The sequence below is a fragment of the Elgaria multicarinata genome, chromosome 22, assembly GCF_023053635.1.
Source record: "Elgaria multicarinata webbii isolate HBS135686 ecotype San Diego chromosome 22, rElgMul1.1.pri, whole genome shotgun sequence".
NCBI classification, from domain to species: Eukaryota; Metazoa; Chordata; class Lepidosauria; order Squamata; family Anguidae; genus Elgaria; species Elgaria multicarinata.
In genome coordinates this window covers 1,130,590-1,157,100 of record NC_086192.1, presented here as the reverse complement: position 1 = coordinate 1,157,100, position 26,511 = coordinate 1,130,590, and the positions used below count along the sequence as shown (strand labels likewise).

The 26,511-nt window shown below is 52.0% G+C and overlaps 2 protein-coding genes across 3 annotated transcripts; both read left to right on the top strand.

The window, feature by feature from the left end:
* The first annotated feature begins 1,870 nt into the window (after nt 1–1,870).
* On the top strand, nt 1,871–11,855 carry ALDOC (aldolase, fructose-bisphosphate C). Of its 2 annotated transcripts, none has more exons than XM_063146574.1 (9): nt 1,871–1,883; nt 5,870–5,997; nt 6,709–6,920; nt 7,506–7,560; nt 8,339–8,499; nt 8,681–8,764; nt 9,978–10,152; nt 10,455–10,654; nt 11,349–11,855. In XM_063146574.1, exons 2-9 carry the CDS (start codon nt 5,886–5,888, stop codon nt 11,442–11,444), a joined length of 1,095 nt encoding a protein of 364 aa, XP_063002644.1. In that variant the 5' UTR covers nt 1,871–1,883; nt 5,870–5,885; the 3' UTR covers nt 11,445–11,855. The 2 variants fall into 2 exon arrangements, with proteins under 2 accessions (XP_063002644.1, XP_063002645.1); XM_063146575.1 differs by lacking the exon at nt 1,871–1,883 and adding an exon at nt 3,020–3,077.
* Nucleotides 11,856–14,737: 2,882 nt separating this feature from the next.
* Nucleotides 14,738–24,945, top strand: PIGS (phosphatidylinositol glycan anchor biosynthesis class S). The gene is made up of 12 exons (XM_063146523.1): nt 14,738–14,816; nt 15,584–15,723; nt 16,652–16,763; nt 17,324–17,413; nt 17,901–17,992; nt 18,417–18,627; nt 19,286–19,428; nt 19,529–19,643; nt 20,314–20,462; nt 20,743–20,843; nt 22,802–23,012; nt 23,738–24,945. Exons 1-12 carry the CDS (start codon nt 14,774–14,776, stop codon nt 24,011–24,013), a joined length of 1,683 nt encoding a protein of 560 aa, XP_063002593.1. The 5' UTR covers nt 14,738–14,773; the 3' UTR covers nt 24,014–24,945.
* Nucleotides 24,946–26,511: the final 1,566 nt, after the last annotated feature.

Here is a 26,511-nt window from a genome sequence, read left to right as displayed (position 1 = left end):
GAGGAGGTCCAGCATTTTGCAAAGCGTCTTTAGAGTCCTGGGGCCACCTTCTTCGAAGGGGAGAGACAGAATCTGGGGGGCGGGAAAGGAGGGCTCCCCACCCCCTTCAAAACTTCCTTCTCTTCTGATTCATGTAAATGGACGCGAAGGGAATATTAATTTAGAGGTGGCGGTGGGCGGGAGGGAATACTGGAATTCAAATCTCCCACCCCACCCCCACCGCCCCATCAAAGTTTTTCCCAACTTTCTGGATGTGCTGGATAACAACTCCCATCGGCTCCAGGCAGTGCAGGGGCTGATGGGCTTTAGCACGTCCGGAGGGTGTCCGGTTGGGGATTGCTGGTTTAGGGCATGGCTGTTAGAGAGGGGTTTGATGCACCCTGTACATGCTCAGAGGCAGCTGCCTGCCCAGAAAAGTGTAGGAAGTCAGGGTCGTTCTGAGAGGCTGTCTCTCTCATTCTGGAATCTTGCTTTAGGCACTCTCACACACTCTGCTGGTATTTTGCAGCAATGAATAAATAAATAAATAAATAAACAGGGAACGACAACACCCCCCACCCCATGATGTGGATAGCAGTGCTAGACATTCGGGGGACAGGGACAGACGGCTGCCCTCTATATTAGGGTCATTGGTGGTGAAATGTGCAGCTCTGGCAGGAGGCATTTCTGGCCCCATTTCTGTACCCAATTCACCTTTGGTAGGTAAAAGCTGCCTACCTGTGTGCATTCCCCCCTCCGTGTGTCTGCCCGACTTGTTTTCCCCAGTCCTGGAATAACAGCAGCTGCCCTCTTGTTTACTAGCTGATTTGGGGCGCCGCTGGCCAATGCCTGGAGAAGCAACCCACGTCTTCGTCACGCAGGTGGGGTGGGGCGGTGGGGTCCTTCCTGGGATGTTTTCGGGTTCGCAAACTCTTCTGCTAAAGCGTCCTTCCCCAACCCACTGTCCTCCAGGCCTGTCGGACTGCATGTTTTAAAAACAGTCTCTCCCTGTCATGGCTTGGCTGACTTGCGGAAGATTCTAGAAAGCTTTTTTTAATTAAAAACAACAACCTAAGTTTCATGTGGCCAGATTCCCCCCCATGAGGCCGATTTCATACAGCTGCCAACTTGTTCCACACCGTGGCTGATGGGGGTGGGTCCCATTGAAAAGCCCTTTTCCTGGGCTCTTTGCGCCCAGAGCCGACGTCAAACCCCCCCCCCCCCCGGATCCTGGGGTCTTTGCCTTTACGCCATCCATGGAATGCCTTGCAGCCTCTCCGCAAATTTGCTTCCCATCTCTTCGTGGTGGAGGTGGAGAAAAGGAAATGCTACTAGACAGAGGAGGGGGGAAATAATTCCCCCCCCTTTCCCTAGCATTTAGGAAAATCATTATCATTGCATTTCATCTCTCAGGTCGCAGCCCGGGTCTCTCCCTTTGCTGAGTCACTTTGTCCTTTTTGCTGGTCCAGGGGGGTGTTTGGTGATCGGTTGGGTGACCTGGAACATGGAGGAGCCTTCCTTGTTCAGGGCAAGGGGGGGGGGGCATTGGCCTGCTATGGGACTAGCCCTCTAGTGCAGGCCGCAGCATCAGCCCCAGAGAGAGAGAGAGGAGATCTGGGGAGGTTGTCTGGGCACCTCCGTTGTAATGACCTTGGCACGGTTCTGCGAGGCGCCCTGGAGCTGGGCTTGCGAGGGCAGGAGTGGCGAGGGGTGCTTCTCCAAAAGGCACGCCTGGGATGCTGCCAAGTGAGAGCTGGGTGGCTCCACAGGCGAAGCAGTCAAGGACACTGCAAGGTGATGGCGGTCCTGGCCGCCTCTGGAGCATAGAGCAAGCATGGGGCACACTGGGAGCTCAGCCAGCATCCAGTCCTGGCCCACCACGTCCCTCCAGTGGGTACCAACAGGTAAGGCAGCAAAGGTGATGCGTCATGGTAATGCCTGGCCCTGTCCGCCAATGAGAGAGGAGCTGGCTGGACTTGGTTGGGGGTTTCTAGCGAGAGGGGAAACGAACCCAGGTGCTGAGGAAATCCCTGTTTTAACTGCAGCGCAAGCTGGCTTAAGCACCACACCCAGGCGAGGGGTGAGCGCTGGCTGTGTTTTCCCCCAGCCCCTCTTCCACCTGGTGCCCTCCGCTCCTGTTGGACTACAACTCCCACTATCCTCAGGCAGCAGGGCCAGTTTGTCATCCAAAAATGTTGATGTCTCACTTTTCTATAAATATAGGAGAGGGAGAGAAATCGGAAAATGCAAATGTGTTGGACTACAACTCCCATCACCCCCATTCACTGGCTGGGGCTGATGGGGGCAGATGTCCAGAACATCCTGAGGGCCCCAACTTGGGGAAAGGCTGGCAGAAGATATAAAAGGTTTTGTTTTTTTTAAAGACAGCCATGAATGTGAGTGCTGAAAGAGCAGCCATTCAAATATTAATCGTCAGCCGCAGAAAGCGGACGTCTTTGTCAGTGCCTCGTCTTGCATCTTTCGGGGCCAGGTTCGGAGGCAGGGGAAGGGGTCCCGGTGCGGCTTTCGCTGAGCCCCTAGGGGGAAGCTCCTAATCCAGCATTCCCCACCTGATCCGGTCACCCCCTTTCGATGGGCAGGCACTGTGGTGCGAAAGGGCTCACTTCCAAGGATCAGTGGGGCAGCGAAGTAACTCATACTTTAGATGGCTGCCGATACGCCCCAACAGCCAACCTGTTTGCCCTCCTTGATTTTAAGAAGTAGCAGAATGCCAGGCGGCACCTTTGGCAGGCTTTGCTGGATGGTGAAGAGCTAATCCTGACGTACTCCCAGCCACGATGCCTCAGGCTGGCCGGGGCCGGGGAGAGGGAGCAGCCCTGCCTGCCCCCATCTGGCCGGGCGTGCCACGAGGCCGGACACGTGTCCACGGCAGCAGAGGCCACGGGGATGTTCCAGCCCAGCTCGTCTGCGTTATGCAACTTGTGCTCTGTTCAGCACTCGTTTTTGGCTGCTGAGAGCACGCGGGGGGGCTGACGTGCCGTGGGCTCATCCACACGGACGCCGTGTTGAGGTCACAGATTATTAGTTTACACCTTGCCAGCTCAGGGGGAGTATTCCCTCTGAAGAAATTATAAAAGGTAAGTAGCAAGCACATCCCTGGGCATGTGCAGAGTGCCTTTCACTGACGTGCCCTTCGCCACTCTCCTCTGCTCCCTGTAAGCCGCACTTGACTTAATTCTTCCGGAGTGCGGTTTTATTTTTTTTGAGCCACCCTTCCCATCTCCAGCACCTCTCATTTTAGAAATTACAGGTGGGGGGTGGTCAAGAGGAGAGTTCCTCGGAAGTGTATGTGTGTGTGCTAAATTTGAGGGGGGGGTTTCATGTCCCTTCCCTCCCTCCCTTCTAGGCCTTGCTAGCTGCAGGGCTTAATTTTGAGCAGAAAAGGCGGGATCTCAAATATGCAATGACAATAGTAACAATTCTGACCCCTTCTGAGTTCAGCCTCGGATGCTTTTTATTTAAAAAGAAAGAGAAACACTGCCTCTGAACATAGGCAGAGTACCTCTCCCTCAGGCAACCAGAGGCAGCTGTCTGAGGCAAGAGGGAAGTTGCGCTTGAATTTCTAATGTTGGAAGGAGCAGAGCAAGAGCGTGTGGTTTCAGCCGGCCACTTCTCTTCCCTGGCCATAGGTGGGGATCAGGGCAAAGGCGCTCAGTGCATGCTCCATGACACCTATCCCATTGGTGTCTTATTTAGCAACAGGCCATGGGGGGTCAATCGGCAGCCGGTTACAGTCCTATTCCTTTGGGGGAGGGGGGCTCGGCCTGTCCCACCCCCAAGCTGTTTGTGCAGTGGACCAGGCACCCTGGAGATCTTCCAAAATCCGTTCACTCTCTTTTTTTGCACAGTAATTCTCCCAACTGTGCACACAAGTTTTCCCCAGCCTCCTGCCTTCCAGATGTTTTGGATATTATTATTATTATTATTATTATTATTATTATTATTATTATTATTTCCTGACGGGTTTTTTTTGTGAATGCCTTGGTTGGCAGTGCAGGAATGCAACTTCCTGATCCGGGCTTCCTCCTTAAAGACCTTTCTTTAAATAGTTGTTTTTAAATGGATACTGTTGTTTTTATGTTTCTGATGGTTTTTAAAATTTTGTATACTTTTTAATGTTTACCATTTTTAACTGTTGTAACCCGCCCAAAGAGTTTCGGCTATATGGGGCGGTATATAAATGTAATAAATAAATAAATAAAATTCTAAGCCATTTTATACAGCTTCAGAGTCAGGTAAAGCATGTAACTGGAAGTCTCCGAAGCTACCAATTAAAGAACAGTGGGTTGGTAAAATGTGGGAGACTGTCTGTGTGTAAACTTACTCAGCACATGTGACAGACAAAGGAATCCTGACTTTTAGAAAGCTATTCTGGCATCTTGGCTTCCATTGATTTCCTGTGTTGAACCTCCTCAAACCTTTGATTAAATTCCAACCAAATACAGTCGCTTATATATATATATTCTGATTAATACACACAAAACTTGATTTTGTTCTGACTTTATACTGTTAGTTTTACCCTACCCAGTGCCTCTTTACCCTACCCTGTGCCTGTTTGCATTCTCTTCCCCTCCTTATTGTTTTATTATGATTTCATTAGAATGTAAGCCTATGCGGCAGGGTCTTGCTATTTACTGTTTTACTCTGTACAGCACCATGTACATTGATGGTGCTATATAAATAAATAAATAATAATAATAATAATAATAATAATAATAATAATAATAATAATAATATACTTGCACCAGGCACCTTTTAAACATTGCATAAATTCTATTGTTACTCTTTTGTTAGGTAATAATTATTTATTTACTTATTTATTTATTACATTTCTATACCACCCAATAGCCGAAGCTCTCTCGTTTTATACCTTGAATTAAAACCATTCAAGGTATAAAACAACAGTATAAAACCATAATATAAAATACACTATAAAAGCTCAACCAGATAAAAACAGCAGCTATGCAAGATTACAAATTTAAAACACCAAGTTAAAATTTATTTATACACTGTTAAAATGCTGGGAGAATAAAAAGGTCTTCACCTGGCGTCTAAAAGCATATAATGTAGGTGCCAAGCGAACCTCCTTAGGGAGCTCATTCCATAGCCGGGGTGCCACATTATTATTATTAACAACAACAACAACAACTTCCTGGCTGTTAGAGCAGTACGACAATGGAACCAGTGACCTAGGGAGGTTGTGGGCTCTCCCACTCTTGAGGCCTTCAAGAGGCAGCTGGACAACCATCTGTCAGGGATGCTTTAAGGTGGATTCCTGCATTGAGCAGGGGGTTGGACTCGATGGCCTTGTGGGCCCCTTCCAACTCTATTATGCTATGATTCTAATTTCTTACCCACCTCTCCATTTTGATCGAGGCAGGGAACAACAGTAAATACAAAATACATAAAACTGAATTAAGAACATAATATACATTGTTCAAACATCCTCAAATCCCCTGGGTAGGCCTGCTGGAAGATAGTTTTCTTGAATGCTACTAGAGTGTCAAGTTGACGAGTCTCCTCCAGTATTGAGCTCTTACGTAGGCCGTTTTACCGTAGATCTTCCGGAAACATATCAGTTATAGACTAAGAATTATAATTAGAGAATGCCTTTATGTTCTTCGATTTTGTTGCCTTTGTTTTGTTAAATTTGATCCAAAAGTAGATAAGATTTCATGGTTAAAATAAGTGCAACGATGTGAAATGTTTCCCAGTAGCATTCTGCAACATGTGTGGCTCACCGGTGGGGGAGTGCATGTGGAGCATTTGTGTGTTGGGGCCCCCCCGGACGGACAGACACAGAACCGCAAAAGGTAGGGGGGTCCAACAGGTGTAAGCGTCTTCTATCTAACCCTTCATGCCTTCGCAGAGGAAAAACAGCCGAGATGACGCACCAATACCCTGCGCTCACCCCAGAGCAGAAGAAAGAGCTCTCGGACATCGCCCAGCGGATTGTGGCCCCGGGCAAGGGAATCTTGGCCGCGGATGAATCCGTGGGTAGGTTGGAAGGGCAGCCTAGTTTGCAGTTAAAGCTTTTTTAAAAATTGGCAATAGGGTGTTTTTTTTACAAGCATAGACTGGAAAATGCCTGGCAGGGAACTTGAGTTTGAGAATGCGTGCAAGGACTACAGCTTCCATTGTCCCCAGCCAGGGGCAGGTTGCTGCATGATCTGCACGTTTCTACGTAATGCAATGGGACATTGACTGTAGCTGTCGCAGAGAGGTCAAGTATCTCTGACTCGTATGGGAGGGGAATTCCCTAACCCCAGGTGCGCCCTAATTCAAGTCTTTGGTGAGACCACATGCTTTGAATTGAATCCTTTCCCTCCATTCACTTGTAGAGATAGCGCCATCTAGTGGGTGAAGAACCCACTTTTTCCTAGATATTACCACATTAAAAATGGTTATTTTAATAGTGGGATTTCTGGGGGATAGCGCGGGAGACGTTCTGGTCGATGATAATGTTGTGTCATGGCCCCATCATGGGCGTGCAATAAATCACTCATTTTAAACCAGCCCTTGGATCTCCTGCTATTCCTGTTGGGCCCTTTGTTCCCATTTTACAGGTGGCAACTGAAGCTAGGAAACCCAGGAGGCTCTGAGCCAGGGGTCTTGAACCCCGACTCTCCAGCTCCGGGGCTGTTCTGTCGCTTCACATTTGCGTGGAGGGGGAAAAACAACCTTTCCATCCCCCTGTGTCTCTGGCAGGCAGCATGGCCAAGCGCCTCAACCAGATTGGAGTGGAGAACACGGAAGAGAACCGCCGCCTCTACCGGCAGCTGCTCTTCAGTGCCGACAGCCGGATCAAGAAGTGCATCGGTGGCGTCATCTTCTTCCATGAGACCATGTACCAGAAGGCGGACGACGGCACCCCCTTTGTGGAGCTCGTCCAGGGCAAAGGCATCATCGTGGGCATCAAGGTGTGAACGGCCGGCCTTTGGGGGAAGGGGGCTTCTTGCTGTGGGGCCAGGAGGGGCGGCCCCACTCCGAATCCCATCTCGCTGCCTCCTAGCCCGGTTCGAAGCTGGCAGCAGACTTGCCATCTCTCCCCGCGTTGCCACGGCTTTGTTCCCGATGGCGTTGATTTCCTCCACGGAAAACTAGCAGAAGCCTTTTGTTCCTGCCAGCTCTCCGACCAAGGGGACGTGTCAAGGGGAAGCACAGCCAAGTTCCTCTGAGTGTTGGAGACACAGGACTAGGTGGATGGGGCTCAGTTGGGTTTGGATCCAGGATGGCTGCTAGGCCCGAATCTCCTTCCTCAGGCCCTGGCTCTCTTTCCCAGAGCTCTGCGTGTGCCCATGGAAAAGGGCTTTTCCCCTTTCCTGTCCTTTTTCTCAGCTTGATTGTCATTCAGGGGACAACTTTCAAAGGGAATAGCAGTTGATGCATTTATGTAAAGGCATTAAACACCTCATAAAATAATTTTCTCTTGGCATAGGATGATGATGATGATGATGATGATGATGTCGATGTCTTTCTTCAGCGGGTCCCTGCTTCCTTTACAGGTGGACAAGGGCGTTGTGCCGCTAGCCGGGACGGATGGAGAAACCACCACCCAAGGTGTGGAGCTTAGCAGCGCAGGCTGGTTTAGAGAAGTGGTAATGAGCGTAAAAGTCTATTTAAGCTGGCGATTTAAATGTGCAAGTGGGTCAAAGCAATGTGCCACCGGCAGTTTTTAGAAGTGCTTAAAAATAAGAATAGCTTTAAAAATGCTTTTGATGAATTAGAGAGTCCTCCTCCTCCTCCTCCTTCTTCTTCTCTGCAATGTTTAATTTAGGGGTGGGTTACGTCTTGCGCTCCAGATCTGCCTTCCCCAACCTGGTGCCCTCTGGATGTGGTTGGACTACAACTCCCATCATCCCATGTGGCCCCAGGTTGTGGCACCACCTCCAGAGGGCACCAGGTTCGGGAAGGCCACTCTAGATGTCTAGGACTCCCACTCCCGTCATCCCCAGGCAGCAAAGCTTCATGGTATGATTTCCTGTCCACCAGAAGCAGGTCTTTGGTGGAGAGAAATGGTTCTTCATCACCCTTTCCTGACCAAGACGCCCCAAAATGTTTGCTGTCACAAGAGGGGACAATGCAGTGTTGCTGAGAATATCCACACACACACACACACACACCCTGCCCCCAGCCCCAGCTACTGTGGGAACAGCAGCTTAGCTCCAGGGGATACTAAAAGGGCTGACAGATGATGCCAGCATCCCCACTCATAAAAATATCCTGGTCCGGCCTCCCTGTGAGCTCTGGTGCCACTATAGCACCACAGTTTGTGGTCAAAGGGTGGGCTTCGTGTCAGCTGGCTATTTTTGCTTCCTGCCTGCCTGCCTTCTGCCAGGCTTGGACGGGCTGTCAGAGCGCTGCGCCCAGTACAAGAAGGATGGTGCCGACTTCGCCAAATGGCGCTGCGTGCTGAAGATCAGCGACAACACGCCCTCCTCCCTGGCCATCATGGAGAACGCCAACGTCCTGGCCCGCTACGCCGGCATCTGCCAGCAGGTGAGGAACAGCCGGCGTTACGCCTCTAGGTCGCTGCTGCTGCTGCGCTGGCGTGCCCATCATGCTCTGAGCAGGGGCGGTGAGGGGCCAGGCATCTCTTGGGCAGCCCGTGCGCCGTTCGAGCGGGACGCCCACCACCCTCAAGGCCTCCTTAAGGCTCGTTTCCCTCTTTCCGCCACAGAACGGCATTGTGCCCATTGTGGAGCCGGAGATCTTACCTGATGGGGAGCATGATTTGAAGCGTTGCCAGTATGTGACCGAGAAGGTGAGGGTTTACCGCATTTATGTGTCCGCCCCCCTCTTTAAAAAGATCGAATTCTCTCTCCTATTATTGGCAGGAGGAGCTTTAAGCTACACCTAGCTGTACCTGGCATAACATACACCGTTGTAACAGATCTTTAAGTTTATTAATTAAATATCATCGCGGGGGCACGCGGGCTGCTTGGAGGCCGCTGATACAGCGCCGTCTGGCACACCTGGGGGGAAGGGAGGTCGGGGGGAGGGGGAGCAGGTCTCCCCCCTCTCCCCGGGGTTCCTGTCAGCCTTGGGCATGAGATTAGGCTGGGGCCGGGGCTTGCAGCAGGTGAGTGGCCTCCCACCCAGCCACCAAGGGCCCCAGCCGTGCCTCACTCATGCTCTGGACCGTGGCGCTGCCCCTTTCGTGGGGGGGGGGGGGAGGGGAGCGAAGAGGCAGAAAGGGGGGCAGGATTACCTTGGAAAGCCCAGAGGAGTCATGCGAAGGGCTTAGTAACCTGTATCAGCTGATGTTACACGTTACTGTTGCTTAGCAACCTGTATAGACAAGACCAGTATATATTTTTTTGGGTGGTGGGGTGGTGGCCACACACCCCTTTTTAGCCCCCGCCCACCATTGGAACGCAGCTCCAAAACTGAATTTCGCTCTTGGGCTGAAAGCGGCTCCACAGTCCCGGTTTTCAGTTTCCTCTAAAGCATTCACGAAAGCGCCAATGAGGCTAAACTCTGTTTTTCTTCCTTGAACAGAAACAGGTTTTTTATCGGAACTTAGTTCTTTTAAAAATAGTAATTTAGAATATGGTGTTTGATTCTTTTATTCTATTCGTTGTTCACTGCTGCAAAATCTTTTGGATGGTAAGCAGTGTATCAATATTGTAAATAAATAAATAAATAAATAGGCCCTGACTGAGTAGAAGGAAATAGTTCTGTTCCTTTTTACTCCATTTCTGTTCTTATCATAAAACTTGTAAATGCAATCAATTTGCAGCATTAAAACACACACGCACAAAACAGATGGAAGTTTCACCATTTGATAACCAGACTCCAGGACTAGGATGGCTGCTGCAAGGCTATTTCTGATTTGCAGAGGGAGGCGTTCTGCTTTAAGGCTGGCTGAACTTGGGCTTCACGGGGAGGATTTCGGAGCGTGCGCCGTGCTAACTGGGGAGGTGAGAGCGCACCGGTGCAGGCTTCTGACCGCTGCTCCTCGCGTCGGCTCCTAGGTCCTGGCTGCTGTGTACAAGGCGCTGAGCGACCACCACATCTACCTAGAAGGCACGCTGCTCAAGCCCAACATGGTGACCCCCGGTCATGCTTGCCCCACCAAGTACAACCCTGAGGAGATCGCCATGGCCACAGTGACTGCGCTGCGCCGCACCGTCCCGCCCGCGGTTCCAGGTATTCTCTTTAAAAAGGGCCTGGGCAGATTGCTGGAGGAGACCTTGGCCACCAATGGCTACTCGGCCTGACGGAAGGGGCGCTTGCGCTCATGTCCTACTCGTGGGTGTTCCCATTGGTTGGCCATGGTGTGATCAGAATGCCGGATTAGATGACCCCGTGGTCCGATCCAGCAGGGCTCTCGTGTGTCCTTGGAGTCAGTGTGGGGCATGGAAGGCAGAAATTGTATTCCGCCATCTTTGGCGATGTGTGTATTTCATGGATCAAGCCAGGCAGGGGACTTTCTCCACCCTCTCCTTCAGGTGTCACCTTCCTGTCGGGTGGGCAGAGCGAGGAGGAAGCCTCCATCAACCTCAATGCCATCAACAACTGCCCGCTGCCCCGGCCATGGGCCCTGACCTTCTCCTATGGCCGGGCCCTGCAGGCCTCAGCCCTCAACGCCTGGCGAGGCCAACGGGAGAACGAAGACTCGGCCACGGAGGAGTTCGTCAAGCGGGCCGAGGTATATGAGGCGGAGGGAGGGGGAGGGTTTCTTTCCACACCCCTCAAGAGCCGTGGGGCCCGGGCTAGATGGAGGAAGGGTCTTGCTTTAGGCAAAGGGGCCGCTGCTCAGGAGCTGAGGCCTTGCTTGGCCTGCGGAGGGTCCTGCGTTCAATCCCTGGCATCGGGCTGGGAACAAAACCCTGCAGAACTGCTGCCCATTGAGGCAGAACGGAGCAAGATTCTGTTCTTCTTTGAATCAGCCCTTTATTCACAACCACGAGGACTAGAATGTTACTTTGTGTTCAGATGAGAGCTGTGGCTCTGGGAAAGAGCCCGTGCTTTGCATGCAGGAGGCCCCCGGTTCAGTTTCCGGCATCTTCAGGAAGCGCTGGGATATTTTGCTTGTCAGAAACCCCAGAGAGCCCTGGTTGCTGCCAGTCCATGTCAACAATACTGGGCTGAATGGGACAAGGCTCTGACCGGCAGCTTCCAATGTTCCTTTTTAAATCAGTCCTTTCGTCAGAAACATGAGGACTGGAACCTTGATTTTGAAAGGGGAAGGGGCCGTAGCTTAGCAGTGGAGCCCTGGCTCTGCAGCTGGCTTCCTTCCCTGATGTCTCCAGATAGGGCCAGGAAAGAATCCTGCCTGAAACCTTGGAGAGCAGCTGCCGATTTAGGCTGGCTGGCTGAAGGGTCCCTGCTTTGTCTTCCAGGTCAACGGCCTGGCAGCTCTCGGCAGCTACGAAGGCAGCGGCGAAGATTCCGGGGCCGCCGGGCAATCGCTCTATGTCGCCAACCACGCCTACTGAAGATGGGTTTGGAGTAGCAGCCCCCCCACTCCGGGCTGGCTATTAGCCCCTGTCCCCCCACCCCACTGATGGAACCTCCCACTCTGCTACCTTCCATACCAACCAACACCAGTCACCCCCCCAGCTTTTTACTACCGTAGCCGCGACAGGAGCCCAAGTAGCCATGGAGTGTCCGGCGCCAGAGGCAACGCACGAGCAAGAGGAAGGAGCAGGGCCCAGTGTGGGTGGTGTCCTGCACCGGGAGGGGGTGATATACCGCAGGGCCTGCTCTATAGGGGTGTCATGAAGAAGACTGAGCTGTGAAAGAGCTTCCGGAAGCACTTGGGAGAGTCAACGGATGTTTTTTGAATCTAGGGATCTACAGGCGAAAGGGGGTGAGGGCCGGCAGTGGGGGGCAACAGGAAACAGAATAAAGGGTGTGGAATGAACCCATCCGTAGAGGAAAATGTTTAAGTTGGCAGGAGGCCGCCCCGGCATGGGGGCTGTGGTCATCTCACCTGCACTCAGCTGCCCGTCCCCCTGCCCGCCCGTCCACCGTTCATATATTTGGGGTTCCCCCCTGAGCCCCTTGTGTGGCTCTGCAGTTTGATGTGAGCTGTAGCATTGTGCTGCTGCTCTGCACCCTCTCCGCCCCCCCCCATAGTAGCCAAACCAGTGGCGTCGGCATGGGAAGCATGAGTCACTGCCGGGCGGGCCGCCAGTCGTCACCCTCTGCGCACGCGTGTGTGTCCATGTGCTCTGTGTGCACCTGATGTACCAAATAGTTCCATAACTAATAAAATGATAGAGGAGCGAAGTGATACCTATATACATAATTGGCTTTTTTTTAATAGTTTGTCATGCGATTTCAAAAATAACACTACCTTTTTAGCAAGGCCCCCAATTCTGCAAGCTGTAACAAACACCTCGCTCTGCTTGGTGATATTTTAGTTGTTAAAGTGAGAGCTCCATTAAAGATGTGAACAGGGGAGGGTGACCCGTGGGCCTTCAGATAGTCTGGCCTCGACTCTCATCAGCCTTGCTGGCATAGACAGTGGTGAGGGGTATTGGGAGTTGTAGGCCAAAATATCCGGACAACCTCAAATTATCCCCACCCATGAGTTGGGGCAAAAGCTTTATTGGATTGAGAGCAGTGTCCCAAATGAGGCCTGGGAGATGTATTGATTATAATGAGCATTAAGCCATGCACTGAAAGCACCAATCAATGCACGGAGCAAATGGCTGTCCATGAAGTCATGAAGAGGGCTCCTGTGGGAACGACAGCCATACATGGACAATTCCTTCACTGATGCCTCGAATACATCTATGTTGTTGACTCAGTTGAGGGGTGCCACTGTTTTCTAGGGGAACAAGAGTTGGGGGAGGGGTGCAGCCATAGAATCATAGAATAGTAGAGTTGGAAGGGGCCTATAAGGCCATCAAGTCCAACCCCCTGCTCAATGCAAGAATCCACCCTAAAGTATACCTGACAGATGGCTGTCCAGCTGCCTCTTGAAGGCCTCTAGTGTGGGAGAGCCCACCACCTCCCTAGGTAACTAGTTCCATTGTCGTACTGCTCTAATAGTCAGGAAGTTTTTCCTGATGTCCAGCTGGAATCTGGCTTCCTGTCACTTGAGCCCGTTATTCCGTGTCCTGCGCTATGGGATGATCGAGAAGAGATCCTGGCCCTCATCTGTGTGACAACCTTTCAAGTATTTGAAGAGTGCTTTCATCCCAGAAAGGACTCCACACACAGGCAATGTTGTGAGCTTCTCATTTGCAATGTGGTGGGAAAAGGGTGCCCTGGGTTCCAATTCCACTCTGGCAGAGGTGTGCCTGAGGGCTCTACAAGGCAAAGCAAGAGTAGTTGGATGGCAAGTCTAAGTCTAGGTGGGTCGAGGCGACTCAGCCTGGATGGAGCTCTGCTGCTCTGCTACAGAAAACAGCCACACACAGAGAGTAGGGTGCCAAGTGTCCTATTTTACATAGGGCAATCCTCTATTTTGAAGGTTTAAAGTCAAACAACCCTAGAGCTGGGCAGGGGCTGAGTAGTTGCTCATCCACACTTAGCACCTTGGACAGCAGCCTGAGCAGGGCACATGGGGATCACCTGGCCAATCTTCCTCATTAAGGTGAGATTTATTGTATTTCTGTTCATAGTCATTATTTCTAAATGGGCTCCTCTCTCCATAACTAGGTGTCCTCTTTTGTCCCGCCTTTAGCTCTGAGTCAATGACCACCCTCCCTATATAGGAACAGCTCTGTAGAGATGTTTAGTCCCATGTCCTGTTTCTAGTGGGGGCTAATCTGATGCCTCTCGGAAGCTGCCAAGCAGGATCTGAGAGCCAGAGCACCTTCCCATTCATGCTTCCCAGCCACTGGTATTCAAAGGTAGACTGCTACTAAGCAGAGAAGCTCCATCATGATGTAGCTAAGCTGTTCTCCATGAATTTGTCCACTGAGGAGTGGTGAGCTAGGCTGGATCTAGTGGAAAAGGAAAGTGTAACACAAGTGCGGAGAGGCATGGCAGAGGGGCAGAAAGTTATGCCTGCTGTGGAGAAAGTTCTCCCTCTCTCCCTTAAGACTAAAACCCAGCAGGGTCATCCCAGGAAACTGAAGGGTGGGAAATTCAGGAAGGACTTTAAACTGCGCTAACTCATTAACCTCTTCCCAGTTCTGCTCAAAGACCCCCTCCTTATCCTTGCCTGGGGATGATGGGAGTTGCAGTCCAACACCTCATCATGCTGGGAAAGACAACTTCAATGATTCCCATTAAATTCAGTCCCACTGAGTTCAGTGAGTTTTATTCACAATGAAGCGTTGCATGGGTTGACAGGTTGAATCCTTTTATTACAATTTAATTTTCTGGACGACATCCATAAATGTTTCCCCCCACACCCACGCGCCCTAAATCCAATGGGCCACAAGCCACGTGCTGCTCCACGCCCCTTTCCCCCATTTCGAAAAGCAAAGGGTTAAAAAAAGGCCGCATTCTCCTTTCGCAGACTTTTGTCCCTTCTCTTTTGCCGTACTGAAGGCGGGTCAACTGGATATTTTCTCCCATTGGTCAATTTTGCTGCCGCTCTGTCCTAGAGCGCAGCAGGATAAGCTATCTTGTGTCCGGCTCGCTTATTGGCTAAAATACGTCCCGCCTTATCGGCGTGCCCGACCTTAGGACGGGCAGAAGTTCCTTCAGTCGGGGATAGCCCTTGGAGTTCTCTGATTGGGCATTCCCTCTGCCGCTCAGACGTGTGTCGCGTTTGATTGGTGTGCTCGCGTTCGAATGCTCTGGGACGTCCTGAGCCCCGCCCCTGACCTGTGCTCGCTCGGGTAGACTTTCGGGAGAGAGGATGGCGGCCGAGGCCGGCGCCGTTGCAGCCATGGATGCGGCAGGTGCGGGGCTGCGGCGGGAGGAGGGGTGGGGACCCAGGCGTCCGAGTCCTTTGCTGGCGGGGGTAGGGACCCAGGTGCTTAAGTCACTCCCAGATCAATTCGGATTCACCCCCAGTTCAATCCAGGTTCACTCCCAATTCAATCCAGATTGGCAGCATTCGAACTGGCGCGAGCCGGATTCTCGCACAAGGCACAAATTAAAAGAAAAAAAGGAAACCAACCTGAACTCACGAGTTAGTATCCAATGTTAGTCCTGTGTGGAGTAGACCCATCGGGATGAATGGGTGTCATGGCTTTCAGTAGGACTGGCATTAAATGCCACCCACTGACTGCGATCCTCGGCTTAAAACGGCCTTCCCCAATGCAGTGTCTGCCACATATGTTGGGCTACAACTCCCATCATTCTCAGACGGTATGGCCAATGGGTCTTAAGAGATGCTGCAAAGCAAAGCAAAAGTTCTACCACTGAGTTTTGCCCCTTTAAAATAAAGTAAGGCTCCAGTCCTCATGGTTCTCAACAAAGGGCTGATTTAAATAGGAACCCAAGAAGCTGCCACTCAGACATTCGGTTTGTGTACCTCAGTGTTATCTGCACTGACTGGCAGCAGCTCACCTGGGTTGTTCCCAGCCCTGCCCGGTGTGTGTGTGTGTGTGTGTCTACCGGGGGTCCATCCTGGGACCTCCTGCGTGCAAAGCAGGGCCTTTCCCAGTCTGCTCTGGAGTCTCATCTTCCTTCCCCACCCCACCCCCGTTCTGCGTCCGTGCAGAGAAGGCACGAGGGAAATATGCTGCCCTCTCCTTTGCTGCCATTGCCATCGTGGTGGGGCTGCCGCTGTGGTGGAAAACGACGGAGACATACCGCGCCTCACTGCCCTATTCCGAGATCGCCGAGCTGGACACGCTCCTGGTTAGTACGAAGGCCTTTGCACCCCCACCCTGCTGGGACCCAGGATGAGGGGAATCTGCCTCTTGAGAAACACTAGAGAGAAGATGGATAGAACCTCTAACTTCAGGGGCAGTGCATCCCTGAATAATAACAACAGCGGGAATTGCCCTCCTAAGAACATCAGAAGAGCCCCCAAACTGAATCAGACCTTATCTAGCCGGTTCACACAGTGGGGAGCCTATATGGCCTGTCTTGTTTCTGGGCTTCCCGTTGATGCATTGGATTGTCCTCTGTCAGAGACAGGAGGCTCGGAGAACTCTCCATTTGACTTGTAGCTACAAGCCAGGATTACCGATTAGGGTTTGATCCTGGCTTGTTTGAGCTAATCGCACCGCCTATATTAGCCTGCCTACACCTTTAAGTACAACATCTGAGGCCCTTCTCACTTGCATGCTTTTGAAGGTGGTTAGGTAGGCAAAGGCACGAGAGAGCCTTCTCCGCAGCAGCTCCACCTCTCTGGAATGGGCTGCCATTGAGGGTCTATCCAGGGCCCAACACTGCAGGCTTTTAGGAAGGCTCTGAGAACCTACTATTTTACTCTGGCGGTCCCCTGATTATATGTGTGTGTTTTTATTGAGGAGTTTTTAAGCGGTTGTTTTTATTAAATGGCACCCGTCTATTTCATGGTTGTACATCGCCTTGGGACAGTTCTCGCCTTGAAAGGCAGACTAGAAATATTTAAAATAAATAAATAACAAGTAAACCACAGTCAGAACAGACTAGAATTCCCCTGAGCTTGGACATGCTGCTTCGCTTAATATAAAAAATGGGTGCTTTTGCCCTCCTTCACACGACCCTTTATGCCGGCACAGAGCCAAAGTGTGCCCTGATGCATTGGAAGGGGGCTTGCGGATTTCTGGCCCCACTAACTCGGCGTCTTCTCATTCAGTTCCAGCTGACGGTGCCCATTTCAGTCGTGTTCGCCAAAGGGGTCCTGCCTGGAGTCGAGGAGGGCAAACTCCCGTTTCGGACCACACAGGTGGCGGAGATCCCCATGAACTGTGAGTTAGGAGGGGAGGCGCCCGGCGCCCTATTCACATTGCTGGGCGACGGGAGGGTTTGGCGGGGGCATGAGCAGCCTCCGTTTAAAAACACTGTTATGCCTGGAGTGATGCGCAGTGGTGACTTTCCTTCCAAGGAGCTCAAGGCGGCATCCACGGCCCTCCCGTTTATCTTATTTATTTATTTATTTATTTATTTAGAGTATTTTTATCCCGCACATCAGCCAAAAGGCTTTCGGAGCAGCTTACAATTTATCAATCTTGGCAATGACCCCACGAGGTGGGGGAGGCTGAGAAATAGCAACCGGGTTCGTGGCTGCCCGTTGAGAGCCACATGGCTGCGTAAAGGTTTGAAACCAGATTTCTAATCCAAACGCTCTCTGTGGCTGCACACCATTAACTCCCAGTTCCGCTCGGACATCTGCCTTAGTGAGCATTGGCAGAAAGTTAGGAGGGCGTGAGGGGAGGGACCCCCTTAAATTTTGCTTGAAGCTCCCCCCCCCGGGGGCCTGTATCTGGAGCCCATGATGCCTGTCCTCCATTTGTCTCATTCGCCCCAGCCAAGACCAGCGTGACGGCCCGCTACGAGGTCTCCTTTCGCTGCGCCACTTCTCAGGAGGAAACCATCCTGTCGCAGGCCTCTGTGCAAGGTAACGACTCTGAGGGAAGCATCAAAGGAGATCAGGTGGGCTGTCGGCAGGGGTGGGGGTATTGGATAGAAGGTTCTGGAATAGCGCTGTTTGCACAGTCGGCCATCTTGCGTTATCCGAAGAGGGGTGAACCATGCTTTTGGACTACAACTCCCATGATCCTTTGCTGTCAGCGGTGCTGGCTAGTGCTAATAGGAGCTGTAGCCCCAATGCCTGGGAGGGCGCTAGGCTCTTGCCTTTCCCCTTGTTTTTGATACTGGGGGGAGAGACGCTGTGCCGGATCTCCCTCCCTGGCCATGGAGCAGGGGAGCGTAACGGGGCGGTGGGGGGCAACCCCTATGCAGGACATCTCTGGGACAAAGGGATTCCTGCTGATGGTGGGGAGTGAGGCACTTGGCACAAGGCAGGCCCAGCAATTTGGGGGAGGGTTCCCTCTGGATAGCAGCAGGGGCCGTCTCTGGAACATCACCCCTTCTTCTCGCTCCAGAGGCGGACGACCAGCTGCTTCCCACCGAAGGGATGCCGGCGGGCTCGCTGGCAGTCTATGTGATCCCACAGAGCTCTCTCCTCCTGCCACAGGTATCCCCCCCCCGGCCCCCCTCTCTAGAAATGTGCTATTCCAGGATCAGCGCCAGGCCTGGATGGGGTGGAACCCCAAGGCATGGGTGGGGAACTTCAGCCGGGAGTGCCCAGTCTGGCCTGCCAGCGCCCCCCCACCCCCATACCAGCATGTTGTAGCTTTCAGTCATCCCACCTGAAACTGCTGCATCGCACGCTTTCGGACTGGGGGAACTGCGCCGAATTCGGCAGGTCACCAAATGCTCCACGGTTTGTTGGGCGAGCTGCAGAGGGCCAGATTGGGCCCCAAGCGGTAGCCTCCCCAGCTGTGGAGTAAAGGGTGGTCTCCTGTCATTCTGCTGGGCGTCGTTCCGGGCCGATTGCGGAACGGAGCGCAGAATCCGGGTGCCCCTGTCGTTCTCTGTCTCTCCTTCTCTCCCCGCAGGAGGCGACTGTGTACCTCGGCAAGCACCGCAGCGCCATCCTCAGGGGCCTTCGGGGCGCGGAAGACACGCTGGTGTCGGTGGCCGCCCAAGTACAGCAGCTGGCCCGGGCCATGTCGTTCACTCCTGAGTCTGTGGCGGAAGCGTTGGCCGACCGCGTCCTCATTGGCCTGCCAGGCGCCGAGTGGAAGCGCCCGTTCAAGTCCAGCTTGGGTAGGGCTGGCCGAGGACGCGATTTGGCAGCCCCGCGGTTCAGGATGGCGGTGTCCTTCTGCCATGGCAGCCATTTTGTGAGAGCACCCACGGCACTCTCAAAATTCCAAATGTGCCCCCAAAAGTTGGGGATGGGTTGCGGTAATATTTCAGCCCTCCACCCAGATGCTTGAGACGGTATGCCCCGTTCTCTCTCTCTGCCTCTCCGTGTTACCTTCACAACGACCCTGTGAGGTGGGTTAGGCTGAGAGGTAATGACTGACCCGAGGCTTCCAGTTGAGGGTTTGAACCTGCGTCTCTCCGATCCAAGTCCAACTCTGTAACATGGAGAGTTGCTGCTTCTGGAACTTTGGATCTTTGGGCCTAAACTCCCGTAATCCTGCACCATAAACTGTGCTGAGTAGGGCTAATGGCGATTGTAGGCCGAGATACCTGGAGGAAATGGCTCATGGGGCAGCCCTTCTCTAACCAGTGTAGCATACTATGTGCAACTGGATGATATTTGGCAGCTGTTGCTCTTGGATGTTTGGCAGCCTCTGAGAGCCGTTGAAATGTTTAGTGCCGGATTTCGCACCCGGGACTCAAGCGCCCCGTTCTGTGATTTTGCTCTCGGGAGGTGAGTGGAATTTGGAACGTTCCCCCTCTTCTTTCCCTGCAGGCTACGAGATCACCTTCAGCTTGCTGAACCCCGACCCAAAATCCCACAGCGTCCACTGGGACATCGAGGGGGCCGTCCGGCGCTACGTGAAGCCCCTTCTGGACAAGCTGAGCCCGGTGGCCGAGTTCTCCGTGGACTCGCAGGTGAGCGCTGCAGACGAGAGGCGTGGCAGGAGGAAACGCCGGGTCCTGCTGGCAGGCTCATTTTCGCTTTTTTCCTCCTCTCCCTCCCCCCCCACCTCAGATCCTCTACTATGCCGCTCTGGGGGTCACACCACGCTTTGATGCTCCATCCTCCAGCTACATCCTGAGCGCCCACAGCCTCCCGCACGTCATTAACCCCGTGGAAGCCAGGCTGGGTGAGTACCATGCCCCCTTGACCCAAGCGAGGAGACTCCGTTCCGTGCTTCTACCAAGGAGGTCCTTCGTTTGCGATCCCAGAAGCCCTTGCTTCCTTCAGCAGAGGCTTCTGGGAACTTTTCCGTCCATCCACCCCTCTCCAACCTCCGGATGTCTCCTCCCTCTCACGTGAGCTTGGTGCCATTTGGGCTACAGAAAGATCCAGCCGGGAGAATGTGTGAGCTATCAGTATAGCAGGTTTGGGGGCTGGGGAGGGCTGGTCTTGTCTTTTATTATTTATTTCTTTGGAGTACTCTTTACTTTATGCCTCAGCCAGAGAAAAAAAGGCTCCAGTCAACTGGCAGAACAAGACAGTCCATTCCCCACAATTTTAGGTATATATATTTTTTGCAGTCTTAAAAAGTCACGACATATAAGGAAAAACAGATGGGCAGGGCAGAGGAAAACATTATGGCCCCGTTCAGACAACACGCTAAACCATGCTGCATGGTTTAGCATGTTGTCTGAACCAGGCCTATGTAGATTGTCTTTGAGCGTAGGGGCGAGACCACCTAGCTTATCGGTTATTTTCAGCTCTAGTCTAGCTTTTCCCAACATGGACTACAATGCCCATCACCCCCTCTCTCTTGCTTGCTTTCTCCCGGGCCACCTCTGTCTTTCTCCGTGCAGGGTCCAGCGCCGCCTCGCTTTACCCCGTCCTCAACTTCCTCCTCTACGTGCCGGAGCGCTTCCATTCGCCGCTCTACATCAAGGGCAAGGACGGGGCCACTGCCGTGCCCAGCAACGCTTTCCACAGCCCCCGCTGGGGTGGGATCATGGTGAGGCCAACTCCTCCCACATAATTAACCCCCCCACACACAACAACCCTTTACGCCGGGACCGTGTATTTCGGGTGGATCCACATTTCCATCCCCCACCCCCACCCCACCCCCACTACTTTTCAGCGTTCACACTCTGTTTCATGGTGTTGTATTTGACGGGTTTTGTTGTTCCGTCCCGCTAGTAGGTCATATAGAAATGTAATGAATAAATTGGGGCGGACAAATGGGTCCCCTTCAGATCCGTGTGCCCCCCTGCAACACCCCCTTCTCTCCCCAGGTGTACAACGTCGGACCTGACGGTGCCAACGAGACCTCCCTGCCCAGGAGGGTGGATGTTGACACGGTGCAGGTGATGGAGGTCTTCCTGGCCCAGCTGCGGTGAGTTCTGAGGACAGTAGGGTTGTGAGGTACCCCCAGAGGGCATCTAGTCCAACTGCCTGCCAAGGGGTCTACAGCACTCTTGATAGGGTGACTGCCTGGCTTCCGATTCAAACACTCGAGAAGAAGGGTAGGACTCCCGGAGTTACGCACGGCCTTGGAGGGCATCTCTGCCGACGCCTTACTTCATGCAGTAGATCTAGGGCTGGAGCATTCCCTGACACGCGGCCGCTGTGTTTCAAGACCTCCAGCGTGCCCAACCACGCCTCTAGGTCATTGGGCCCATTGTCCAACTGGTTGCCCCCTCAAGAGGTTTCTCTTAGCGTTCGGCCGAAATCTCCCCACCTGTAACTGAAGCTCGCCAGATCTAGTGCTGTCCTCTGGAATGGCAGCAGAAAACTGGGCTTGGTCCTCTTTTGTGTGATAGGAATTTGAAGAGGGCAAACGTATCCCCTCTAAATCTTCTCTTCCCCAAGCTGAACATGATTGGCTGTATCAGGCTCCCCTAATGGTGTGTATGTGTGTTTTGGACTGCAACTCCCATCATGCTGGCTGGGGATAATGGGGGGTGTAGTCCAAAACATCTGGAGGCTGCACCATTGGGGAAAGCTGATCTGTATTCTCATGGCTTTGGCTCGCATGCTTGCATCCTCCCTCTCTTTTCAGAGTTTGCATTTCCATGGAGGACAAGGCTCTTCTTGCTTTAGGAGCTTTGAGTGACTGGATTTCATTCCAGCCCCTCTGAAGGAGAAGAAAAGGGGGTGGAGGGCCCCCCCATTTCAGCTGTGCTGCTTCACTTTCTCCAGTTTCTTACGAATCCTTCCAATAACAACTCAAATGTTTGCCAGATAACTTCTCTGTGTGTCTCTGCTTTTCTGCTCCTTCCTTTCCCCCCCCCGACGTAGAGTTCTGTGAAACCCCAAACCTTGCATCCTTCTGTATCAGCCTATGTTGGCCTATTATCTATTTCCTTATTTCTCAGCAATATGTCTTATACCACTTCTTATACCAGAGCTTTCCAAACTTTTCATGTTGGTGACACACTTTTCAGACATGCATCATTTTGCGACATAGTAATTCAGTTTTACTAGCAAGCCTGAGGTTAAACTAACCCCTTATAAGAGATACGGATACATACATAAATTGTAATAACGAAATGTATGGGGACACAACACATCTCATGAAAACCTTTCATTTATATTTTTAAAAATATATGATTTGCAAGATAACATCCATTTCCAAGACTTTTCACATTGGACCAATTTTGTCGTGCTGCGATTGAGCGGCGGTTGACCCATGGAATGTCTCGAATGCGTCATTCCAGGTGCAGCCAGCTGTTTGGACCCGATTATGCATACTGCCCATGCGCAGTACCTGCATGATCCCTTGACCGTGGTGTGTATACACGGATACGACGGAAGGGGAATATGCTAGTGCACCAATCTAATCGGCACCTTTGCTGCGTAAAAATGCATGCAAGTTGGTATTGCTTATTTCAAATAGACTCAGAGGTTTCTCGTTAGGTTCGCGTGACACACCTACACACTGCAGCCGACACACTAACGTGTCGTGACACACAGTTTGGAAAGCTCTGACTTAGAGAAATCCCGAAGTGGTTTACAATAGAGTAGAAAAACACACACACAGAAGTATAACATTTGACTAGGTTGGTTCAAAGATAGCTCACCGTTTGCGGTGGGAAAAGCCGAAGTAAATAGATAGGATTTCAGTTGGTGCCTTAAACGTGCCAGTGTTGAGGCACGCTGTACCTCAGGGGATGGGAGCCACCACAGAGAAGGCCTAGCAAAACAGAATGGCGTCACCTGCAGCGTTGCGTCCATTAAAGAGGCTTCTTTTGTGCCTGCCAGCATTACGCTTGGGTTGCTGCTGCCGAGCGTCCAGCCTTTCCCTCAAGCCTTTGGGCTCCACCGCCAAGTAGCATTCCCCCCTCTGCCTAGGTTGCTGTTCGGGATCTCTCCTGGGCCGCTGCCCGATGGGGCCCTGCTGGGAAACCCCGGGAGCGAAGGCCTCGCCGACTGGGAGCTGGACCGCCTCCTGTGGGCCCGGACGGTGGAGAACGTGGCCACGGTGTCCACCACTCTGACCTCGCTGGCTCAGCTGCTGGACAAGATCAGCAACATTGTGATCAAGGACGACGTGGCTTCGGAGGTATGGGGCCAGCGAGCGGGGGGGTGGGGGCTGTGGGTGCGCGCCAGATCCCTTTGCCTTGTGGCCGAGGCGGTGTCGTTCCACGCCTCTGCGTCAGCCCTCTCGCAAGTCAGCCCTCCGTTGTTCGCTGCCCTGAGATCCCTGTGATAAAGGGCGGGATATAAATGTTTTAATAAATAAATAAATGTGTTGGATTCCAATTCCCAGCATTCCTAACCATTGGCTGGGTTGATGGGCGTTGACATCCATCCATCAGCCAGCAGGGCTAACGGTCACCAGGCTGGGGAAAGCTGGAATAACCCATCGCCGTTGCCATCAATAGACGTTGGTGCGTCTGCTGAGCCCGCAGTGCATGAAACAGGGTTCCTGCGTCTTTGCCTGCGTCTCTTTTGGGAAAGGTCCAACCCGGACCCGGGTTTAGGGTGTGACCATGGACACGAGCGCCCTCTGCCGGGCCTGCATGGCGTTGCCTCCATTCTTTGCGTCTCGCGGTTGCGAACCAAACCGGTTCCTGAGCGAAGGAAGCCCCGTGATTCAGAGCTGCGTTAAAGCATCCAACACCTGTTTGGAAGTTTGGGCCCAGCCACCCCCAAAAATAACAGCTCTGGATTTTTTAAAAGAAAGGGATAAGTGTTGAGGAGGAGGTATTCCTCCATCTGGCCTTACTGGCCTGCGCGGCTGGCCGACGGCGCGTCTTCATTACCGCCCCCTTTGTTTTGATGCAGGTGTACCGCGCCGTGGACTCGGCCCAGAAGGCGATGCTGGAGCTGGAGCAGGGCAGCCTGAACTCTGCCTTCCAGGCCAGCAAGGCGGCGGTCACGTCCTCAGAGCGGGCCTTTTTTGACCCATCCCTCCTGCACCTGCTCTACTTCCCCGATGACCAGAAATTCGCCATCTACATCCCGCTCTTCCTGCCCATGGCCGTCCCCATCCTGCTCTCCCTGGTGAAGATCTTCCGGGAGAGCAGGCAGAACAAGAAGGTGCCGGCCAAAGTGGACTGAGCGCCCCCTACTCCTGCTGCCGACGGAGGACAGCTACTGATGGTGACAGACTTCAGATACTTGTCTTTCTGGGACAGTACCAATCTTCAGCAGAATTGAGAAGGGAAGAACAAATACTTTGAGGGGGGAGATAGAGGAGGGAGCAGTTTGCTGATGATTTTCTGCTGGGGTCCCTGCAGGGGGGGTCTTCCATAGGAAATAAGGGAGGCTGCTGAGTCTATGGTGGGAAGTGGGATTCCTTCCCTTCTAAAGAAGAGTGGGTCTCTGGTGTTGCCTCCCCACCGAGAATTCCACCCCCTGTCCTGTTTGGTAGGTACTTTAAAATAAAGGTGTTCCCCTTTTATGGGGACGTGTGTTGGAACGATGCGATGGTAATAATTGCATTCATTTAATTTTAAGCGCTTTTATCCCACTCCTCTGCCCAAACGGTTCCGCTGGAGCAGCTATCAGGCAGCCGATAAAAACAAGACGGTCTCTGCCTGCGGGCTTGCGACCTAAAAAAAAAAAGACACCACCACACGAGAAAGAAGCGAAGAGGAGGGAAGAGGAAAAATTTAATGAGCTGCGCTTTCCTGTAGTTCTTGTTCCAGTGCAATGGCAGGAGAGGTTCAGACGGTCTCTTTGAGCCCAGTTCTCTGCAGAAAGGTTTGGTGGTTGCAAGGCCCCCTCTGCTGTCATTGCCAATGAAGAAATGGGGAGGGGACCCCCTCCCCCACTTTCCTCCAATTGGCTTGAAGAGATGGAAAGCTTCTATCTTCTCTGTTCTTGGGTGAGCGAAGAGAGGATGTCCATGTGTTTGGAGCTCAGGTGACACAGTTGGTGTATTGCTGTTTGCCTCCTTTAAAACATAAAACGTTAAACCATGTACGCCCCAGTGTAACAGAGGGGGAGCACGCAGACTGCAAAATGTAAGAATATACTTTTTTTAAAAATGGACATGTTTGTCGTTTTACGAAGAGAAAGTTAAAATGGAGACACACACACACACACACTAAACAACAACACCACCTATCTGAGGGTTCTTGTACTAGAGTTGTAACATGTAAACATCTTTTAAAAGGCACATGAAATAAAATTGAAAAGAGAGCTGCGCTGGTCCACGAGGAGAAAAGAAAAATCCAAACTCCACAGCTGGGCAATTCCTTTTCTTAGGGCCAGTCAAAATGCCACAAAAGAATGTGCAAGCTTCCAGGCTCACCAGAAGTCTTCCGCAGGTTAGCCCACAGCCTTCTCCAATTTATTTTATCCCATTAATTTATTCTATTACTAATCCATCCAATAACAAACGTTCTCCAATCTGGTGTCCTCCAGATGTGTCGGAACTGCAGGCTGGTTGGGGGATGCTGGGAGTTGTAGTCTGAGATCTCTGGGGGCCATGAGGGCTGAGGGAAGATCACAACTAACTTAATTGACCATCCTCAAGGTAATAATGAAAGGCAAAGGTCCGGCTCCTCAAACTTAAAAGAAAACCACAGACTAAGTTAATGGAACCTGTCATAAAATGTGTATTATTAATACTAGAAAATAGCAGTACAACATAGTACAATGATACACTCAAAACATGTAGATAGGTAGAAAGATAGAGAGAGAAAGCTTTATTGTTTTAACTAGTGCTTATAAAAAGCATAGTAAAAACAAGGTTAAAACACATCGGACATTCTGCAAGGGCAGAAATTTTGCTCTATACATTTGGCCTGAGGGCAGTCTTGCGATCGCATGTAAACAAAAAGTGTGTTCTCTCTGAATTGGACCAGCTGGACTTTTTCCTCAAGAAAACAATCTAAATATTTAGAAAGAATTTGGGAATAGACAGGGCAGAGGCAGAAACGTCCAACCTTTAGCCCCAAATCGTTATACACTGCAATTGTGCGCTGCATCCTAGCTGCAGGTTCAGCCTGTGGCGGCCAGGCCTCCGGGTTCTATCCCGTTTCATTGCTGCCTCAGAGGCACCTAACGGATTTTTTTTCTCAGGTGAGAATAACTGGTTGCCTGAATGTCTCTTTCCAAAGGCCCAATATCTTATGAAAGGACATAAATGCTGGCAGCCTGTGGAAAAGGCGCTGAAGATTGCAAACGGGAGCGGCAGATGCTCACCTTACTGTGTGTCAAACCATTGGTCCGTTTAGGACAGTTTGATGACTTCCAGGACAGGTGTGAGATATTCCTTTGCCTTGGGCAGAGCAGTAAGTGATACAACCCCCCTTCTCCCCTTAAATCAAGGTGCAAGGGACCCAAAGATAGCCAAGTTATTTTGGCACATGAATCAGAAAATCTCTCCATCTCTGGCTATAAAACACAAAAACCAAGAAGCTATTTGCTGCCCTTTTTAACCTAACCCCAAATCAGCTGCCTGAGGTGCCCAGGCTTTGGCTCTGTTCATACCATGGCCCACCAGCTGCCTGTGGGCACCCCACAAACAGGACTTGAGTGCAAGAGAACTCTCCTGCCCATGTTCCCCAGCAAATGGTGGACATATGTAGGTTGTCTCTGATACTGGA

Coding starts and splice junctions, on each gene's coding strand:
- ALDOC (XM_063146574.1), top strand. CDS start 5,886: ATGACGCACCAATACCCTGCGCTCACCCCAGAGCAGAAGAAAGAGCTC. Junction 5,998..6,708: donor GGCCGCGGATGAATCCGTGG/GTAGGTTGGAAG, acceptor TGTCTCTGGCAG/GCAGCATGGCCAAGCGCCTC. Junction 8,765..9,977: donor GCCAGTATGTGACCGAGAAG/GTGAGGGTTTAC, acceptor GTCGGCTCCTAG/GTCCTGGCTGCTGTGTACAA.
- PIGS (XM_063146523.1), top strand. CDS start 14,774: ATGGCGGCCGAGGCCGGCGCCGTTGCAGCCATGGATGCGGCAG. Junction 18,628..19,285: donor CCCGTTCAAGTCCAGCTTGG/GTAGGGCTGGCC, acceptor CTTTCCCTGCAG/GCTACGAGATCACCTTCAGC. Junction 20,844..22,801: donor GTCTTCCTGGCCCAGCTGCG/GTGAGTTCTGAG, acceptor CCCTCTGCCTAG/GTTGCTGTTCGGGATCTCTC.